The sequence below is a fragment of the Sceloporus occidentalis genome, unplaced genomic scaffold (genome assembly GCF_023333645.1).
Source record: "Sceloporus occidentalis isolate IW3139 unplaced genomic scaffold, rSceOcc1.0.p SCAF_120, whole genome shotgun sequence".
Taxonomy (NCBI): domain Eukaryota; kingdom Metazoa; phylum Chordata; class Lepidosauria; order Squamata; family Phrynosomatidae; genus Sceloporus; species Sceloporus occidentalis.
Window position 1 is genome coordinate 57,609 of NW_028317100.1, and position 18,000 is coordinate 75,608.

At 42.5% G+C, this 18,000-nt stretch overlaps 1 protein-coding gene across 1 annotated transcript in view; it reads right to left on the bottom strand.

The window, feature by feature from the left end:
- The window catches only part of EVC2 (EvC ciliary complex subunit 2), a 43,988-nt gene extending 26,554 nt beyond the window's left edge, over positions 1-17,434 (bottom strand). The window contains exons 1-5 of the mRNA XM_089498405.1: positions 17,288-17,434; positions 10,751-10,805; positions 6,178-6,335; positions 1,749-2,004; positions 95-204 (exon numbers count right to left, since the gene is read on the bottom strand). Of these exons, the coding sequence (XP_089354531.1) occupies positions 95-204; positions 1,749-2,004; positions 6,178-6,335; positions 10,751-10,805; positions 17,288-17,434 (726 nt within the window). The remainder of the gene's footprint in view (positions 1-94; positions 205-1,748; positions 2,005-6,177; positions 6,336-10,750; positions 10,806-17,287) is intronic.
- Between the last annotated feature and the right edge of the window lie 566 nt (positions 17,435-18,000).

Below are 18,000 nucleotides of genomic sequence, written 5' to 3' on the forward strand. Positions count from 1 at the left end.
AGGAAGGCTTTCGCCGGGATTCATTTTAGATCACGTTGCAGGATAACAATGTCAGTGTGTGAGCCAAAATACGAGAGCCGCTAGCAAGCCTTACCTGCGATGAGTTCAGGAACGTTAGGTGAGCGGGTAATGAAAGTTTCAGTCCGTCTTTGACATTCTTCATGTTCAGTGACGCGGTGTAGTTTACAAGGAAAAAGTCTCCAGCTGTAATAAAACAAGAATCAGAAAGAAGCCCTTTCCTACATCATAGTTTCCTGTATTCTACACTTGAATATAATTATTATATATTATATTATTATTATTATTAATAATAATCTGGAGTCCCAGATCAAGCTGCTTGCTTTGCCACACATACTCTTATATCTGGTACGTAAGGATTTAGGGCCATGGTCTACTGCCTCTCATAACTGCATTAGATGGACAAATGGTACAGGCGATGGACACTATCTAAGCTGTCGGAGGCAGATGTCTTCACTGCCTCCTACTAGACAACCAGACATGGGCATGTGAGTTGGTCAGAAGAGTTGAGATCCAGCTCCTATACATTAGGCAGGACCATGCCCAATAAGCTTCTGCTTGGTACTGTATAATGTATAGTTAAACCAGTGAGAGTTATTCCAAGTCTCGGCCACTGTTGGCCATTCATAACAAAAAGTTAAATATGAGAGTTAAAACCACAATTCCCCTGCCAACTGTCTCTTTAGTGAATAGGTCTCTTGGGGTCTACATCACAACATACACACATTACAAAAAAAAAACCTCACGGACAAAGGGGAAGATTAACATGTTAGGGTTTTAAATGAACAGTTTGGCAAAACAGAGGATAAATGGTTCATGTAGGGACTGAAAAAGATTTCCCAGTGAAGACTGATGTCTGTGTATATGAATGGCGCACTCGTGTTATTAGAGATCTGTATACGGGTTCTAAAGGTGCTGTTCCACCTATTCACCTGAATGCCTCACTTTTACAACTAATTGCAGAATTAGAAAAAATTGTCCTAATATTGTTCATTGCCCACTACCAAAATTAATGCCCTAATCATTTCAAATGTTCACACGCTGCTTGTCATGTGACCCAAAGACAAGTGCTAATGGAAATAATAAAACAACGGATCTGTAAGTGGACCATATTTCCCCCATAGGTTTGCGTTTGGACCCAATGCTTTAATGCATGACTATGGGCAAAGATCTTTGCTTTTCAGGGCAAGGGCCCCGGTTTCAGATTAAAGTACTATTTTACTCGGGGAAGCTCAGTTATTTGGCAAATGTTACATAATAATCAGCGTCCTACTCTCAAATCCCCTACTCTTGTGCTGTCTCCCTCCTGACAAAGGCTGGCAGATGACTTTCCATCAAAAGGTAGCTGGGTGCTCCCATATTATGCACAAATGGTAAAAAAAAGATAGATTTCTGAAATCTATATGTAATCTGTTACACCATTACATAAAGCATTGGGCTCATTTTAACAGTAATACATATTCTTATGTGATGTAGACGGCTACCGGCAAATCTTTGACCTGTACAGTGCCACGGCGGCTATGAATATAGTCCTATTGAAGAATAAACTACAGGGATTACAAGTGCAGATGGGAAGTGCTGTGCCATTCTCCAAAATCGCTGGCTCTGTAAATTCCCTGATATAGATTCATGCCCTTATGAAAACATTTTGTGCGACTTGTGTGAAAATACATAGAGCTGAGCACAAACACGGCTCCACAACCCCTTCAAGCTTCCAATCACCATATTACCCGCCACTGAACCACAGCGGCGGGAAAACCTCCACGACGCATCAAGGAATGATTTGTCACCTTTTAGAAATTCTTTGTGGTACGTCTGCGTTCCATCAGCGGTGCTGCCGCTGTTTGAAGTGACATCTCTAACAACGAGGCCGGTAGTGTTATCCTGGAGAATGAGATTAGATATGTTTGCTGGGGAAGATGACACAACTGTGCTGTGGGTGAGCAGGGTGATGGATGCGATCTGAAGGTCTCCTTGGTTTTCTACCTGAAGCAAACCAATAGAATAGAATACATTATATTTGCTGATGATGATTATATGGTGCTACATTCTATTGCACAGTCATTAATTGGTCTTCTTCTTAATCAGAGAGTCTTTGGATTAGTATTCTTCATTGTTTTGTGTATGAGGTCCACTAGTGAGGGGCGCCTGACTGAGGGGCAACCGTCTACTGGGCTGGTCCAGTTTCTATAAACCAAACCAGCATGACCTTGGAAGCAACATGCCTTTTGAGTTCCCTATGACACTGGAGCAGCCCACACTGCGTGGCAAGTACTCAACAACGTAATGCAACAGAATGTTACATGATCTCGTACTACTAGTGAGACAGTTCAGGCCACATGCAAGTAGGGGGGGGCAGGTATCTAAAATGTAAGCTGATACACAGGAACACCATGGAGGATGAACTGGAATGGAGATTGTGAGAAAAACATTCTCGTCCTACATCAGTTCCTGACCTCACAAATGCTCTACTGGATGAATGGGCAAAAATTCCCAAAAAACGCTCCAAGAACTTGTGGAAACCCTTCCCAGAGGAGTGGAAGCTGGAATAGCTACAATGGGAGACCAACTTCATATTAATGTCTAAGTATTTAGAATGCAATGACATAAGAGTCCATGTTGGTGTAATGGTCAGATGTCCCAATACTTTTGTCCATATAGTCTGTGTATGTATATATGCTTCCCTTTGTGAATTCTGCTCAGTATTACACACACACTATACCTTTCTACTGACCATGCGCACAGCCCTCTTTAGAGCAGCTTTTATATACTTTCCAGGTCTTGTGACATCATGTTATGTGACCCTGGCGAATGCCCCCTCATTTAAATGCCCCAGACAGATGCATGGTGGTAAGACCAGCCCTTTAGACCATTGCAATAACTTAATATGGAAAATTATAAAATCTATGTTATCGACAAGACAATTCACAGCTAAATATATTTTCTTGTATATGACGGGTAACCTTGAGGGTGAACTGTAGGTTAATATTTTTTATAAGACAACCATAATAAATTCTTACATTTACTTTTTAAAAAAAAAAACAAGACCAGTCATATTTCACCGAGATGTTGGATCCCACTGACCGAGCTCTTTACAATTTGCAGGAAATAAATCTGAAATAAACGTCACATCTGTTTCCATTATTCTCTTTCAAACGGCAGCACAAAGAGTGAAAGCTGGCCCAAAAAGGGCTGAAACTCTAAGCAGTCATCATTTGTGGAGAAAGGAGCCGGGGCTTTGTTGTAGACAAAGGTGCTTGCCTGTCCCAATGTTGTCTGACAGCCGATAGATAGATAGATGGGTCTTCTGGGCAAATCCCAGGAGTTGACAGATATCAGCATCAAAAACAAGAAAGTATAGCTCACAGTTCCAATTAAAGGTGCTGTTCCACCTACTCTGCAAGATTTGACACCTCTATAGCTAGATGCGGCATTAGAAAACCAAGTCCTAGAATGTCTAAAGCCTTCAAAAAAAAACTATTAATTAATTAAGTGAAATTTTGCCTCATTCAATTGTTCTTTTGCCAGGAACCCCTAATTGTCTGGCAAACACAAAAGCAGGTTATTGCTATAGAAACTGAAAAGGCTTCTTAAAGGATTTTGTGTTGCTTTTATATACTAAAACCTTTAACGGAGAGAGAGAAGACCGTAAATAAGGTTTATTTTAGTAGAGGCTACACGCAATGTGTTGCCTAAGTGGAACAGCATCTTTAAGGAAAGGTAGAACTTCAATTAGCAGGCATCGTACGTTTGCGATGTTGTATTGTAGGCAGGTATTGTGAGAAGGAGGGCAAGCAGCTTGAAAGAGAATACGGGAGACTGTCTCCTGCCGTCTCGTTCCAGCGAAATAATAACGTGCTTATAACGTAAAGTCTAAAATTATCCGGCAGAAACAAACAGATTTGCATAATGATTACTTTGTCAGTAAAAGGTGTTTAGATTCATCAAGAGTAACAAGTGAAGTAGATAAATTAACACTGAAATGTAATCAATGCAAAATTGTCACGGCTTAGAAATAGACAGCAGGGTTTGCTAAATCGAGGAGAAGGTTTCTCCAGCATGAGAGCTACAACGGTAAATTCGCTATTACGTTTTCATTTATAAACTTGTGAAATTGTTTCGGTTGGTTAAGTGTTTTATTAAATGAAAAAAAAATAGCAAAATGGAAGTCCGATCCATTCTAAGTAGTAGAAAAAAACAAAAAGGGATTTTGTCGGCCATATTGGTCAAAATTATAATATTGGAAAATATAAGCAAAATAAAGAAAATACAGTAAATGGGACTGAAGACGAAGTATTATAGAACAATTATTACAATAAATGAAAATGTAAGAAGTTTATAAAATCTATACATTTAGTACAAAACAGGGATGAAACTTAAACATGAAATGTTGACCCTGGATGAGGTTTGGCATACTGGTATACGGTCTTGCCCAAAAAAAAACCCAAAAAAACTTGAGCCAATCATACTTACAGACGCACACTTTTGGAATATGACGCCATTCACTGGCTCTGTAGCATCTTGGCGCTATAGGAAGCAAAATAAAAGTTTTAATTTATTTTAATAAAAATATTTTTGTAAGCCTTTAGCCAGCCCCATGCATCCCAACCGACAAGAATGCATATTATAGTACTTACTACTCACTAAGATACTTACATTAAGTACTTAGCATTCAATAGCTAAAGACAGAGCTACTTTTAGGAGAAGCTGCAGCTCTGGAGCACTCTCCATTTTGGCTGCGTGAAGTAACCAATGATTGTCAGGAAAGCGCTTCCACTGAAATGTTTTCTTGCATGAACATGGGTTTCTCTTGAAATATCTGGAAACTTTCTAAATGAGCTGACCCTGAGAATATTGAAATATTAACCCTTTCACAGTGTATCTATGTAGTGACTCCCCAAATTTGCTAAACAAATGGCTCTAATACCGGTCCTCATGAAAACCTTGATTTGTCAGCAGTTAATTGGGTCAACCGCGCTCAAGCAGGGATTTCAACCATAATATACTGATAGCAAAAGCACCAATTGGGAGCTTTCTATATGATTGCAGCAGTGTAGAACAGGACACAGTCAGCTCCAGACTGTGTGATCCTAAGAATCTGCCCCGTACCCCGAGACCCAGAAATTGGGGCGAAAGCCTTGAGACTCGGGGTCAAACCATGGGAGTTCCCAGCCATGCTCATTAGACCCCATGAAAGCTGGAGGCAAGTACGGTTTGTGTGTCCACTGACAAGCAGGTGATGTGTGCGGCCAAAGCCACATCCAACGATCAGTGGAGGAAAGGGGCTAATGCATGGGGGGGGGATTCTACAGAAATGGGGGACCACTCAGATATCATATGTATCATATATGTATGTATGCTAAACCTCTGTTCTATACAGATATAACAAACAGGACTGCAACAAGAATCTATGAAATGGTTTTCAGTATCCGACATGTTAAAATCAGCTCTACCAATACCAGCCTTGTGGCTTTGCTATGTAAATGTAACGATAAGAGAGAATATTACTATAGAAATTATCTAAACTGGCCTCAGAATGTTTTTTCCTTTTTTTTCAGTTTTACACATTCTGTGCCATAAAGATGTCACCAGGGGCTTGTTAGAGATAATAGGATTTGTGGTTTAACAATAGCCGGGGTGCAATAGCGTAGCTTCCTCTGGATTTCAACAAAACTATTTTTTTAACTGAATTCTCTGCTCACTGACCCTATACACTATAATTTCAAGAAAATATATTTGCAGTAGGACCTGAATTTACGACGTATTTTAGTGAAAGATCAAAATTAAAGTGATTCTCTTCATCACCTAGACATCGTCTAGTATTTTTTATGGCAATGCTAATGAAGTCTGTTCCTTGATAGATATTCTAAGGTCAGAGTGTCTGCCTGGATAATAAACTGTGAAGACATGTCAAGCAAAACCTGCATTAATTATTGCTGCCTGGTCCAGAGCTTTCCTGGAATAAAGTTATGTTGGCTGTTTCCCCTAACAAGGTTTAGGCTGCGGTAGGGGATGGAATTAATTTATTTTTAAAGCATGTTGGAGACCACTTTGCGTGGACCCCTGTGCAGTTTTACGCACCAAAACTTGAAGCAGGCATTACTTAGTTATTAGGCAATGAGTCAAAATTGTAACTTAGAGAGTTTCAGTAAAACAGACCTGGGATTTGTTTGATGAAGCCGTCCGTTTAAAGAGAGCCCTCTTCACCCATGAGGACAGCCCAGCAATTATGGAATGACTCCACGAGCTGCCTGCAGCCGCCGAGGTGAGGAAGGAGATGGATGCTTCTGCTTCCATTGTTGGTTTCAGCCCTGAATCTGAAATAAAAAGAGATATTATCATTAAAATGATCCTGACCAAGCAGGAGAACTGGGTGCAGCTAGGTTGTTGTATACCCCCTTAGCAGGAATGGGATGATACGCACACATATAGCGCATATGTGCCTCTAGAGGTACTATTTAGCTGTTAACGTACTTTCCAGTTGTAAGCCTAAAACAAGTTAGAAGCCAGCTTGATTTCAAATGATCAATTAAAGGTCTTTAAAGAAAAATGCTACAGTAGAAAGTGTTTAGGAGACATTGCTCCCAGCTCCAGAGGGCTGTCTTCTATTCAGACCTCGGATCCGCAGGCACCGCCGCACAGTCGATTAATCACAGCAACATGGCTTTCCTGGAAGCCTCACGAGCGACGCTATCCAGAAAAAGGTTTGCTGAACCGCCCAATTGGCACAAAATCACCTCATGTTTGGGGCACGTGTGGCTTTGATTTTTTGTTTTTAGTTTGGAACGCGTTGAAAATGCCACAGCGAAGGTGGGTCCCCAAAGACTTGGCTTTTTGGTGGTGGTGGTGGGGGGGGTTGAGTGTTTTAGCATCTCCACTTGAAGATTTTAGAGGGTCTTCTCTTGAGCTGGGTACCTAGAAGATCCGGCCCTCCCTTAACATTGGTCTGGGAGGGAAGGAAGAGGCTGCATATCCCCTTAGGGGAGTGCAGCCTCAGAAGAAGAAGATTGGGGACCTGGTCTCTCTGTGGCCTTAACCCACTGGAGCACTTTATTCACAGCACTTTCAAACATAGTGCTGAAAATAAAGTAATAAGAAAATAATGTAATAAATGCAATAAAAGCATTATTGCATATAAAAAAATAAACAAAGGGTTAAGTCATAAGATGGTCTCAAAAGAAAGCCCTATCTGTCCTTAATAAAACACTTTATTAGCCCCCCAACCTGCACATCTTTTGCTTACATATATGTGTGTACAAGTGAGTAGCAGAGTGTAAGTGTGCGTATGAGTAAGTGGTAGAGTGTAAGTGTGCATATGAGTAAGTGACAGAGTGTAAGCGTACATACGAGTGAGTAGCAGAGTGTAAGTAAGTAAGTGGTAGAGTGTAAGTGTACATATGAGTGAGTGGCAAACACACCAGTTTGCCCCCCCCCCAACATGGTTGTCACATTCAAGCCTATTCTTTTTCTCTTTCATTAAAATCCTACGTTTGGAGCGTCGTATTATAATCGAGCAAAGGTACACATGAATACTCATCAAGCATTGAAATACTTAAAAAATCTTTTTGTCTAAAAAAAATAGGGTTTGGGTAGACTGAAGAATAGAGCCTCATGGTGTGCCATGGTATAGACGCTGTTAAAAGGGGGGCTTTGTATGGAGAATGAAAATCCAGAGCCGAGTCATCCTCTGTTCTATGAGTGCAGTTTAGTAATCGAGTATCTGACAATCACACAGTGTGATTACCCTTCAACATTATTAGAAATGCCTGTCTTTATTTTCATTCAACACAGAACACAGAAAACAGCTTACAGACCCTTCAATTATATTTAACAAAAACCGCTGGTGAGAAATCATTAAAGTTCCGCTTTGTTTCCAGGGTTCCTAGGGCGCATTATTGTTGCAGTTCAACGGAAAAAAGTCAGAATCATTCAGCAAACTTAAAAAAAAAAAAAAAGATCACGAAATGACTGGTTTTATTCTAACAGAGTCTGTTATTACTGCTTTGACAACAGCGTGCGCTACCAATACGGGTCGACCCTTACCATACACACGCGCATACACATACACACCCTGTTAAACAAAGCATGTCTCTAAGACGCTCACAAAGCCTGTTTAATACTTCAGGCGAGCCTCAGTAACCACATCTGAGTGTTTAGGAGCAACTAATCCAACAGCTAATTAAACGTAACCTGGTGTCTACTGGTTATTGATCACCTGATCCGTTGTAAATATTGACATTCCTGGTTTTCTCATTTATAGTTTACTCCTTAACTCAAGAGCAAGCAAATGGATTAAGAAGAACAAGAACCAAAGCGCAGAATAATGAACTGCTATGACATACGTCTCTAAACCACTCTATGTATACCGGATCAGAGTAAACCAAGGTAACCCGAATAACAATATCTGACACTGAACGGTATCCACATGGTTGTAGTAAGGATTTGAATGAACTGAGGATTATACAGTGAAGGTGTTCTACTGAAGTCTGAAACACATTGTTATTGAATGCCAAGGAGGGTCTATTCTTTAAAGCTGCTACTGAATTAGACACATTTATATGCAGCCTTAGAATCGTATCGTATAAAGTACAACCCCTCCCGGAAAAAAATAAATTTCTGGGAATGCTCAATTGCCATCTGACACAAAAGTAGGTTGTTACCATAGAAACTGTATATGTGTAAGGTTTGTAGATGGGGCTAGTAGACGGGTAGGTCAACTTGCGAACGTCACTGACCCAAATGAGATAAGCAGAAGAGCAGACACCTGGGTAGGAGTGATGGCATGAGGTCCAGGAAAGGAGTGATGGTAACAGTCCAGATGTCAGAAGGCAGGCAGCAAATGACATAGTCGGTATACATATACAAGCCAAGCGGCAGACAGGAGAACAATAAACGGGACAACGGTCAGAGGGCAGGCGGCAAAAAGGCAGGTCCAGGAGAGAGGTGCAAAGTCAGGAATAATGCCCTGCACCTTTATGACAACAGATGCTGCAGGGGGTGTGCATGAGGGCGAGCAGCCAACAACCTTCACCAATAACCCCTGGCCGTAATGGATCGTCCCCCAGCTCAGCAAGCTGGCGAGGTATGTGCTGCCATATTATGGTTGGCAAACACAAGCCGCCAACCAGGTACAAGCAGTGGCGGCAGACCCTGCCGAAAGAGGAGGCAGTGGGCAATCACAGAGGGGAATCCCAACGAAACTGGAACAGGCTGCGATAGTCCCAATTAAATCCTGACAGAATGCTTTTAAAATTTTGTTCAAAGTGATTAAACATTCAGAGGAAAGAATAAAATGACAGATTCACTAAGGTTTATTCACTTTACATAATCCAAACATTAATTCCACTGTGTAGTAAGTAATAAACTTATATTTGGGAAATCTGGATAAGGAACTAGGGAGTGAAATACAGAGTTTGCTGTAACTTGGCTACGTGAAAGATGAACCCCGGTGGCCACTGCTCTAAATTTACAACAAGCAGAAAAAATAACAATCATAGATTTAGCCACTAACATCAAAAATTATTCAAGCACATATGAGACCACCGCAGCAACAATTACCTTATAGTGACACAAATAGGTAATATGTGGTCAATTCCCCTCCACATTCATCCTGCATTTACATTCAAACTTCACTCACTATCATGTATTCCTGTGGCGACGGTTTTTAAATGGTAATTATGATCTTGAGTCCTGCTAATTCACCTTTTACTAATACCTCCTAGATAGACGCAGGTTACCCTGTCAGGATGCAACCTGTTTATATGATTCCAGAAATGGCAATGTTGACCAGTTTATTAAAAAAAATCCACTTGATTTTTATTATTCACGGTATATTAAAGAAATCCAACTTTCACCCCTGTCATCCACACTTTCAGCATGTGTAAAAAATAAGACATATACTGTGCACAATGCAAGATCTGAACGGTATGGCACTCTTCTTCACTCTCTGACATCATTCATTTAGAAACTGGAGTATTAAAGGGACAGTCTAATGTTCCTGAAACATCTACCGTATATTCCGGCGTATAAGACGACTTTTTAACCCGAGAAAATCTTCTCAAAAGTCGGGGGTCGTCTTATACGCCGGGTACTAAAACTTACCGAGCCGGAGATTCCCCACGAAGCCACGAATCTCTAGGGGAGGGGCGAGTGGAGAAGCCGCCTCCCCTGGGCCGGTCTTCAGGGCCGCGCCGAGGTAGGTGCAAGATCGTGATCACGACCTCCCTCTAACTAGCCCGACATTAGGGAGCTCGAGGTCTGGCACTTCAGACCTCGGCTTCCCTGCTCCCTAATCACTACGCGCTGGCTATTGATGCCGAGCACGGGGATGACGTCATGTCCCGGCGCTCGGCATCAATTGCCGGCGCGTAGTGATGAGGGAGCAGTAAAGCAGAGGTCTGAAACGACAGACCTCGCACTCCCACGACTGGATGGAAGAAAGAAGATGAGAAAGGTAAGAGATGGGAAGAAAGGGGTGTGAGTGCAGTGTATGTGTATATATGTTGGTGTGAGATGGTCAGTGTATGTGTATGGTCAGGTGTGTGGAAGAGCAGTGTAGGTGTGTGTTTGTAAGCTGGTGTGTGTGTAAAAACTACCACTACGGAACAGTCTTGTGAATATTTTTAGAAGGTCAGGTCAGGATTAATATCTTATCGTATACTTTTTATGATCTTTTTCCATTTATTCATCTCAATTCATTTTCATTATTTTAAGAAGGAAAAAAGTACCATACCATTCTTGTGAAATACATTTCTCTTTTCAGTTTTCCAGAATCCAGGGGAAGAGTCCTAGAGACAATATAAAAAATATAATAAAAATCACGCAAAAAGTCTAGGATCTCAAAGGAATCACCATCACAAGATTAAAAAAATGTGGTACATGTAAAGGTTGATTAGCCATAGGCTACGGTAATAAATGCAGATAAGTATTTTCTAAATAAAATATGCTCAGATGGAAAAAGTATTGACGGGAAGAACTGAAACCACCATAAATATGCTTTCTCCCCCATTTTTACTTTAACAGACAGCTTATAGAATGAGGGGCAGCATCGTCTTTGGGCAGCACTAAATAGGGCCACTTTACTTTGGAGAAAAGGCATCTCGGCAGGGTTATAATTACTAGACTGCTGTGTTGGGATTCGTAAAAAAATAGATTTTAACGAAATTTACAAATTTTGTTAGTTTGTATGAATTTCCAAAAACGGGGAGGGGGCCCAACGAAACAAACGAAAACGAAGCGGAAAGTTCAGATTTTCATTTTGTTTCATTTTTCACTCACGTTCTGTCATGCTCTTTCAATGTTTCCCTACCGTCTTCTTCTTCTTCTTCATGTTCTCGGCTTCTTCTTTCTTCTCTGTTGATCTTCTGCTTTACCCTGACCATCACCACATCAGAAGGGAGTGTTATGGTGCACCACGGGAGAGGTTGTCCCTGTGGTGCACATCGAGGATCCTCCCTGATGTGGAAGTGCTCCAGGAGGCCAGGGTAATGCAGCGGATCACTGGAGATCCCATCATATGTACTTTAATGATTGGCGAGCGTCACCTTTCAGTTAACAGGTTATTTTGATTGCATAGAGAGATTCATCACCACTATCTTCTCTCGTTCCATGCCGCAGATACTTGATACAAGGGAGACGCATCAAATAAAAAAAGATGGCCCTGCACTCGTGAGCAGAAAGGGCTCCTAATGATTTCAACCGGAGTGCTTTCCTGCCAAGTAATCTTCAATGGTTGGGCTATGCCGGGCAATAGATGTACCTCTTTTTTTACAGTCAGGGCAGTTAAGATGTGTGCTGCCCCGCCAAGTGAAGTGGTTTTGGTGGATTCCACCAATACTGAAATGTATGTAACTATGAAGACTGCTGCATAAAAGAGGAGAAATTATCGAGCCTGCTGGAAGCCTCATCTTTTTTGGACTTACCCTCAGAACCCGGGTCACAAGAGATGGCTCCGGGTTTCTAGGGGCCCAAAGTAAATAGAATTTAAAGGCCACATCTCAACAACTGGCTTTATCTGGCCATAAAATAAAGAAGGTAAAATGTTACAGGGTTGCCTTTATCAAAATATATCGACATCCCATAAATATATCCACCCTCCGCGGCAAATTGTCGGGATCCATTGACACCACTAATTCTGGGCTCTACTGGAAGCGGTTCATCAAAACTTACTATTAATATAAACTGTGGTATTTAAATAATTTTAAGGCTAAAAGTCTAGTTGATAGGTTTCACAGTTTAGGTCAGAAAAGCTGCATTGTAATTACTGCAGATAAAAATCTTAAAACGCATATTAATACTGCAATTGTTAGGAGCTCAGATTTACCAAAAAATAATAACATTGTAAATCCCGAAGCTAGAGTAATTTCCTCTAAATCACAAAACTAATTTCACAAGATAACACTTGCACTGAATATTAAATGGGAAATGACGATATGCAGGTTGGACATATGCTGCTTAGGATGGTTTTAGAATTATTCTTTCGGGCCGGATAGAATAACTTTAGACCAACTGGTGAACTAATACCGTTTTGGCTCGAATATAGGCCGCACTTTTTTTAAAAGACTTAAAGTGGGGGTGCGGCCTATATTCGGGGTCTAGCGCCCGACGCCCGGGACATGCAGTCCCGGGCGCCGGGCAGGCAGCGGGGTTAGGATACAGATCCCCCGCAGCGGTGCAGGGGACCTGCATCCTACTCTCCGATACGCTCAAACAGCCTCCCCTGCCAGCACTTTCCACGGGGGGGTGCCAGCACGGGAGGTTGTCTAAGCGCATCGTGCGGACGGTCACCGGCTGCGGAGGTTGTTTACCCGCATCGCCGCAGCCGGTGACCGTCCGCACGATGCATTTTACCTCTGAACCCAAGACTTACCAGAGCAGACTCCCGGGTGTCTTGCGGGGCCGGCGGGGGACATATACGCAATACGGGAGTCTGCTCTGGTAAATCGGGGGTGGGGGGGCAGAGTGGCAGCATATCTCAGGGGGGGGGGACAGTGGCAGCATATCTCGGGGGGGGAGGACAGTGGCAGCATATCTCGGGGGGGAGGAGGAGGACAGTGGCAGCATATCTCGGGGGGGAGGAGGAGGACAGTGGCAGCATATCTCGGGGGGGAGGAGGAGGACAGTGGCAGCATATCTCGGGGGGGGGGAGGACAGTGGCAGCATATCTCGGGGGGGGGGGACAGAGAAAAAAACTTTTTCTTTAAAAAAGCACCAAACTTTTAGGGTGCGGCCTATACACGGGGGCGGCCTATATCCGAGCCAATACGGTAATTTACAGTTTACGGGAGAGTTGGAGTTTATATACATTTATGAGAGTTGGGTTTCTATACATTATTTTCTTGGATATCAAGCACTATTATTTATACTCTTTTTCTCAGCACTGGAAAAGCAGAATATTACTGAACTGATGCACAAGCCTCAGCGACATTTAGGCAGGGATCCCATTTGTTTTTTTTCCTCAAGGAATCATGGCTGGTCTGACAGGACTAGATTGGATTTAATTACTTAAAGTCTTCTGTTTACTGATCATAGAGGTATTATTCTGGGCACTGGGGTAACTACCCCTTTTCCGGTCCCCCGGTGCCTTTTCAAATTTTTTTAGAAAGGGTCCTTTCAACCTGGACCGCACGGTTTGGGGTCACATGACATCACGAGACCCTGCGGTAAATCAGAGGCTGTGAGCAGCCGGAGAGGAAGCTATAGGAATGTTGAGAGGTTATATATATATATATATATGTGCATGTGTGTGTCAGCATGGGTGTGTAGGTGTTAGCATGTATTTGTAATTGGGGTGAAGAGGACTGTGTGTTAGAGAGTATGAGTAAGGCTAGGTTTCCACTTGGGTTTTTGTCCTGCGTTTTTTTTCTTGATGAAAAACGCCAAGAAAACTGCCACTGCATTTTCCTGCGTTTTGGCGTTTTTTTCTGGAGTTTTTTCTGGCGTTTTAGCCTTTCTGTGGAAATTGCTTTTTTTGACCTTAGGCAGTTTTTCCAGCCTTTACAAGTTAGAAGTTTCACCCAGCTAAAAGGGATTAGGATAAATGGCAAGTATCTGCCCCCTCCTGATGCCATTTACTTGGTAGAGTTCTACTTAAACGCCCCGGCGGACCCTTTTGTCTCTTTTCTGTGGTTTGTAAGGCGTGCTTTATTCCGAATGTCTGCTCCTCTAGGAAGATTGGCCCCAAATGATGGTGCAAATTGTTTGCTGTTGCTTTTGGTGCGCAGGATCCAGTTGGGTATGTTTGTTTGTTCCAAATGGTGTAAAATTCAATATGAACTTTGTTTTATGTGAAACTGTTTGTTTCCAGCCTATTTCTCGTAGGACACACAGATACTGGGTCCATCCTCTGCATTGTAACTGTGGAAAAAATGCCATAAAAAACGCCAAGGCAATAAACCCACATGGCTTTTTCATGGCGTTTTTTCTCTCCCATTGACTTCTATTGGAGAAAAACGCCAAGATTTCCTTGCAAAAAACGCCAGAGTGTCAACATGCTGCGATTTTGAAAAACTGCCACAGAGCCCAAAAAAGCAGAAAAACGCCAAAGAGGACTGAAAAAACGCTAAACAAAAAAACGCCAAGTGGATATGGCATTCTGCGATTTCCTATTGAAGAACAGCTAACATCTGGCTGCAGTGTTTTTTCACTAAAAAAACGCCAGGTGGCGCTATTGGCGTTTTTATGGGCGTTTTTAGCTAAAAAAAACCCAAGTGGAAACCTAGCCTAAGTGTGTTCACATTTGTTGTATGTTGGAAGGGGAGCAAAGGTCAAAAAAGGCACAGACAAGTTGGGAGCAATGATGGCACTGATGGCACAGACTAGCGGAGGAAGTTGGGGGGTCCTGGGGCAATTTCAGTTACACCCCTGATTCTGGGTTTCTTCTTGCTTATTATCAGTTTTTTGAGCACTATGGTATATTGTCAATGTTTAAATTAAAATATTAAAAAGGTAAGCTTTATAGACATTCTATAGCACTAAATTCAGAGCATGCTAACTATATTTCCTGGATCATGGAAGCTTCTAGAATTCCCAGAGAGATATCACCTAATCAGTTAATAAGCCTAGAAAAACAAAGTCCAGATCTCTCCATAGTTTTGTGCCTGCTGGTCTCAGGTTCTGTAATGGACCACCAGCCACAGGCTATTGTTTTTCAGCAATACGAAACGATTCAATAAAGCATCAGAAGAAGCAAGCAGGGTGCTGGGGTGTATAGCAAGTGGCGTTACTAGCAGGAAGAAGGAACATCTCTGGTCAGGCCTCACCTCGAGTATTGCGTACAGCTCTGGAGACCCCATCTCCAGAAAGATATTGAGATATCATTGAGAATTCAGAGGAGAACTACAAAAATGGTAAGTGGTTGGCAGGATAATATTTAATATTCATAGCTTGGAGGAAAGAAGAAAGAGGGGGGGTGTGATAAAAATAGTTAAATACTTAAAGGGATTTAATAAAGTACAAGAGAGGAGTTTATTCCAAAGGAGGAGAAAGGTTAGAACAAGATATCGCAATGGGATAGACATAAAGTTATCCTGAATCTAAGACAAGACCAAGGGCTGATTAAGATCGGACAGAGTCTCGACCTCAGGAACAATAGGCAGACTGGATGTGCCGAGTGGTTCTTTTCTGTTGCCAAATTCTAGGTTGAGTATCTACTGACCACTCATAGGGGTGAGTTTGGTTGAAGGCACTGATGCAGTTCAAGGAGTCGGGTTCGGTTATAATTCTAAATTATTACATGCGTTTCCCTGACCATAGTCCTGTCATGCTGAAATATGTCTGTTGTCCTGGAGTTTGACATTGGAGCGGCTGTTACACCGGTGCATTCCTGTATGGTATTTCAGTAAACTGGTTTACCGCACACTCCAGAAGTGAGTGCGCCTTTTCTTTTTGAAGCGTTGCTATGTGATTATGTGTTTTAAACAATCATTGACCGCTTACGTGTAAGCAAACATACCTGATTTTTACTCATTTAGATCTATGTAATAAGGTATGGCCTATGTGCTAAGAAAAGCGAAGGGCTCGAGGTACCACTGCCTGTTAATTGACTATGATTCCCATCATCCTCAACCAATCAGAAGCAAAACACTGACATAAACTTGTTTGAACAGGCCCATTCTAAAATGTTGCTTCTATCCAAATAGTTACGTGATGCACTGCTTGTTATGTCCTGTTAACGGATTGTACAGCACCGCAGAATATGATGGCGCTATATAAATAAATTAGTAAAATGAATACAATTACGTTAAGCAGCTCAGAGCATAGAAAAACATGGAAACGGCGTTTTGGCTGGCGGAGAGCCTGATGATATTGGATATTTTGGATATTTTGGATATGTTGGATATTTTTATGCTCACGCACCGTGTGGCCGGTATATCCAGCCAGTAGCTTCACTCTACAGCGTGGGCCACCAGCCCAGCAGGGCTTTTGCCCAGTGTGCCAGATGGGCCCCGTCTCTTGCAACCCCAAAAACTCTCCAAGTCTCCAAGCGTACCCTGACTCTGCATACTGTCCATACGAACCTGGTGTCCAAGGCCTCTGCGCGGCAGTTTATTATCTTTTAAATGCATTCATCACAGTAACTATTAACGTCCCGGGGGGAAGAACGACCAAAATGTTATATCGCGGGACATTAATTACAAACAAGATTCTAGAATCTTTATTATTTTTATTCATTACCGTATTATTCTTTGGAGTTTTTATCATTTTATTTTGCTTGCATCTCTGAATTTTGCCAGTTTCTACATGGATTTATGTCGAGCTGGAGGTTCCTTCTATTCTTCATTATTTGCGTTCCCTTTAAATGAGGTCTTTCTCCCCCTTGCAAATGTGTCGTGTGATTCCCCCCATATGCACGTGGCTCTTTCTGCGCCCCCCAGCTCCTTAGATTGTAGAAGAAGCGTTAGGCAGAGAACATCCCCTGCTTTCGAAAGCGTACGTGTGATGCACCAACAAGTTCCAGGGGGTATATCGAGACACCTTTCGCCCATTCACAGAAAGTGCTCCCACTGATTTTAACAGGCAGTCTTTCCTGCCACTGATTGGCTGCATGAAAACCAATGAGCACGCAGTGTGCTGCAGCTTCTCCTAAAGGCATCCGTCCGAAATCCATCTTATTTCTTTACTTTACATGAAGGGCCCGTGGGAATTAACATGGTGGTCTGTGGCATGACAAGGCCCTTGGCCATTTTTGGCTTCAAAAAGTCTGATGGCAACACTTCCCTGCCCGCAATATTAATAATTAATTTAATAACAATTAGCAACCAGTCCTCACCTGAATTAGTTCAGCGCTGTTATCTCGGTGACTCTTCTTGTTCTGATGTGAAGGCACAGATCCATACACACAGTGTAGCCAAAGTCCACCATCTTCTGTGGGTTCATCACCATGAAAGACCTGTAACTTTGGTGTAAAGTCATCCATACTCATCAGGGGTGAGCGGCACCTCACTGAGTGTGATGGTTCTACAGTGTGAGTGCTGGCACTGAAGAAGAGCACCAGGTGTATGGTGAGGGACACTGATGGTCCAAGTAGACATGGTCTCCTGTGCCAAAGCAGAGGAGCTGGCATCCAATATCTCATATTGCCAGAAGCCATAGATCAGACCCCAAGGGAGAGGTCATAGTTAGATCCAGGGGGCAGGGGCCATAGTTAGACTATCCATCGGGGACGGTCAACACGGTCCATCGTCCCCGTTTTACGTCCCCCCGTTTGCATGTGCTTTAGATCAGATCCTGATTTCTGATGCTCCTGGTGAAGATACAGGACAGAGCAGGGCACTCGGAACTTTTCTCACATAGTAGTAGGGAGGAGAGTAGACTTCCAGGATAGGAAGGAGAGGGGGAAGGCACCGCAACAACAAAAAAAGAGGACTTTTAGGAATGTGATCCCACCTCTAGGAGTGCAGCTGGAGCTCAGATTGGTGACTTCCCCCGGTAACCCGACCCTTCCCCTCCCAGCCTGGTCTGTGCATCATGGGATATGTAGTG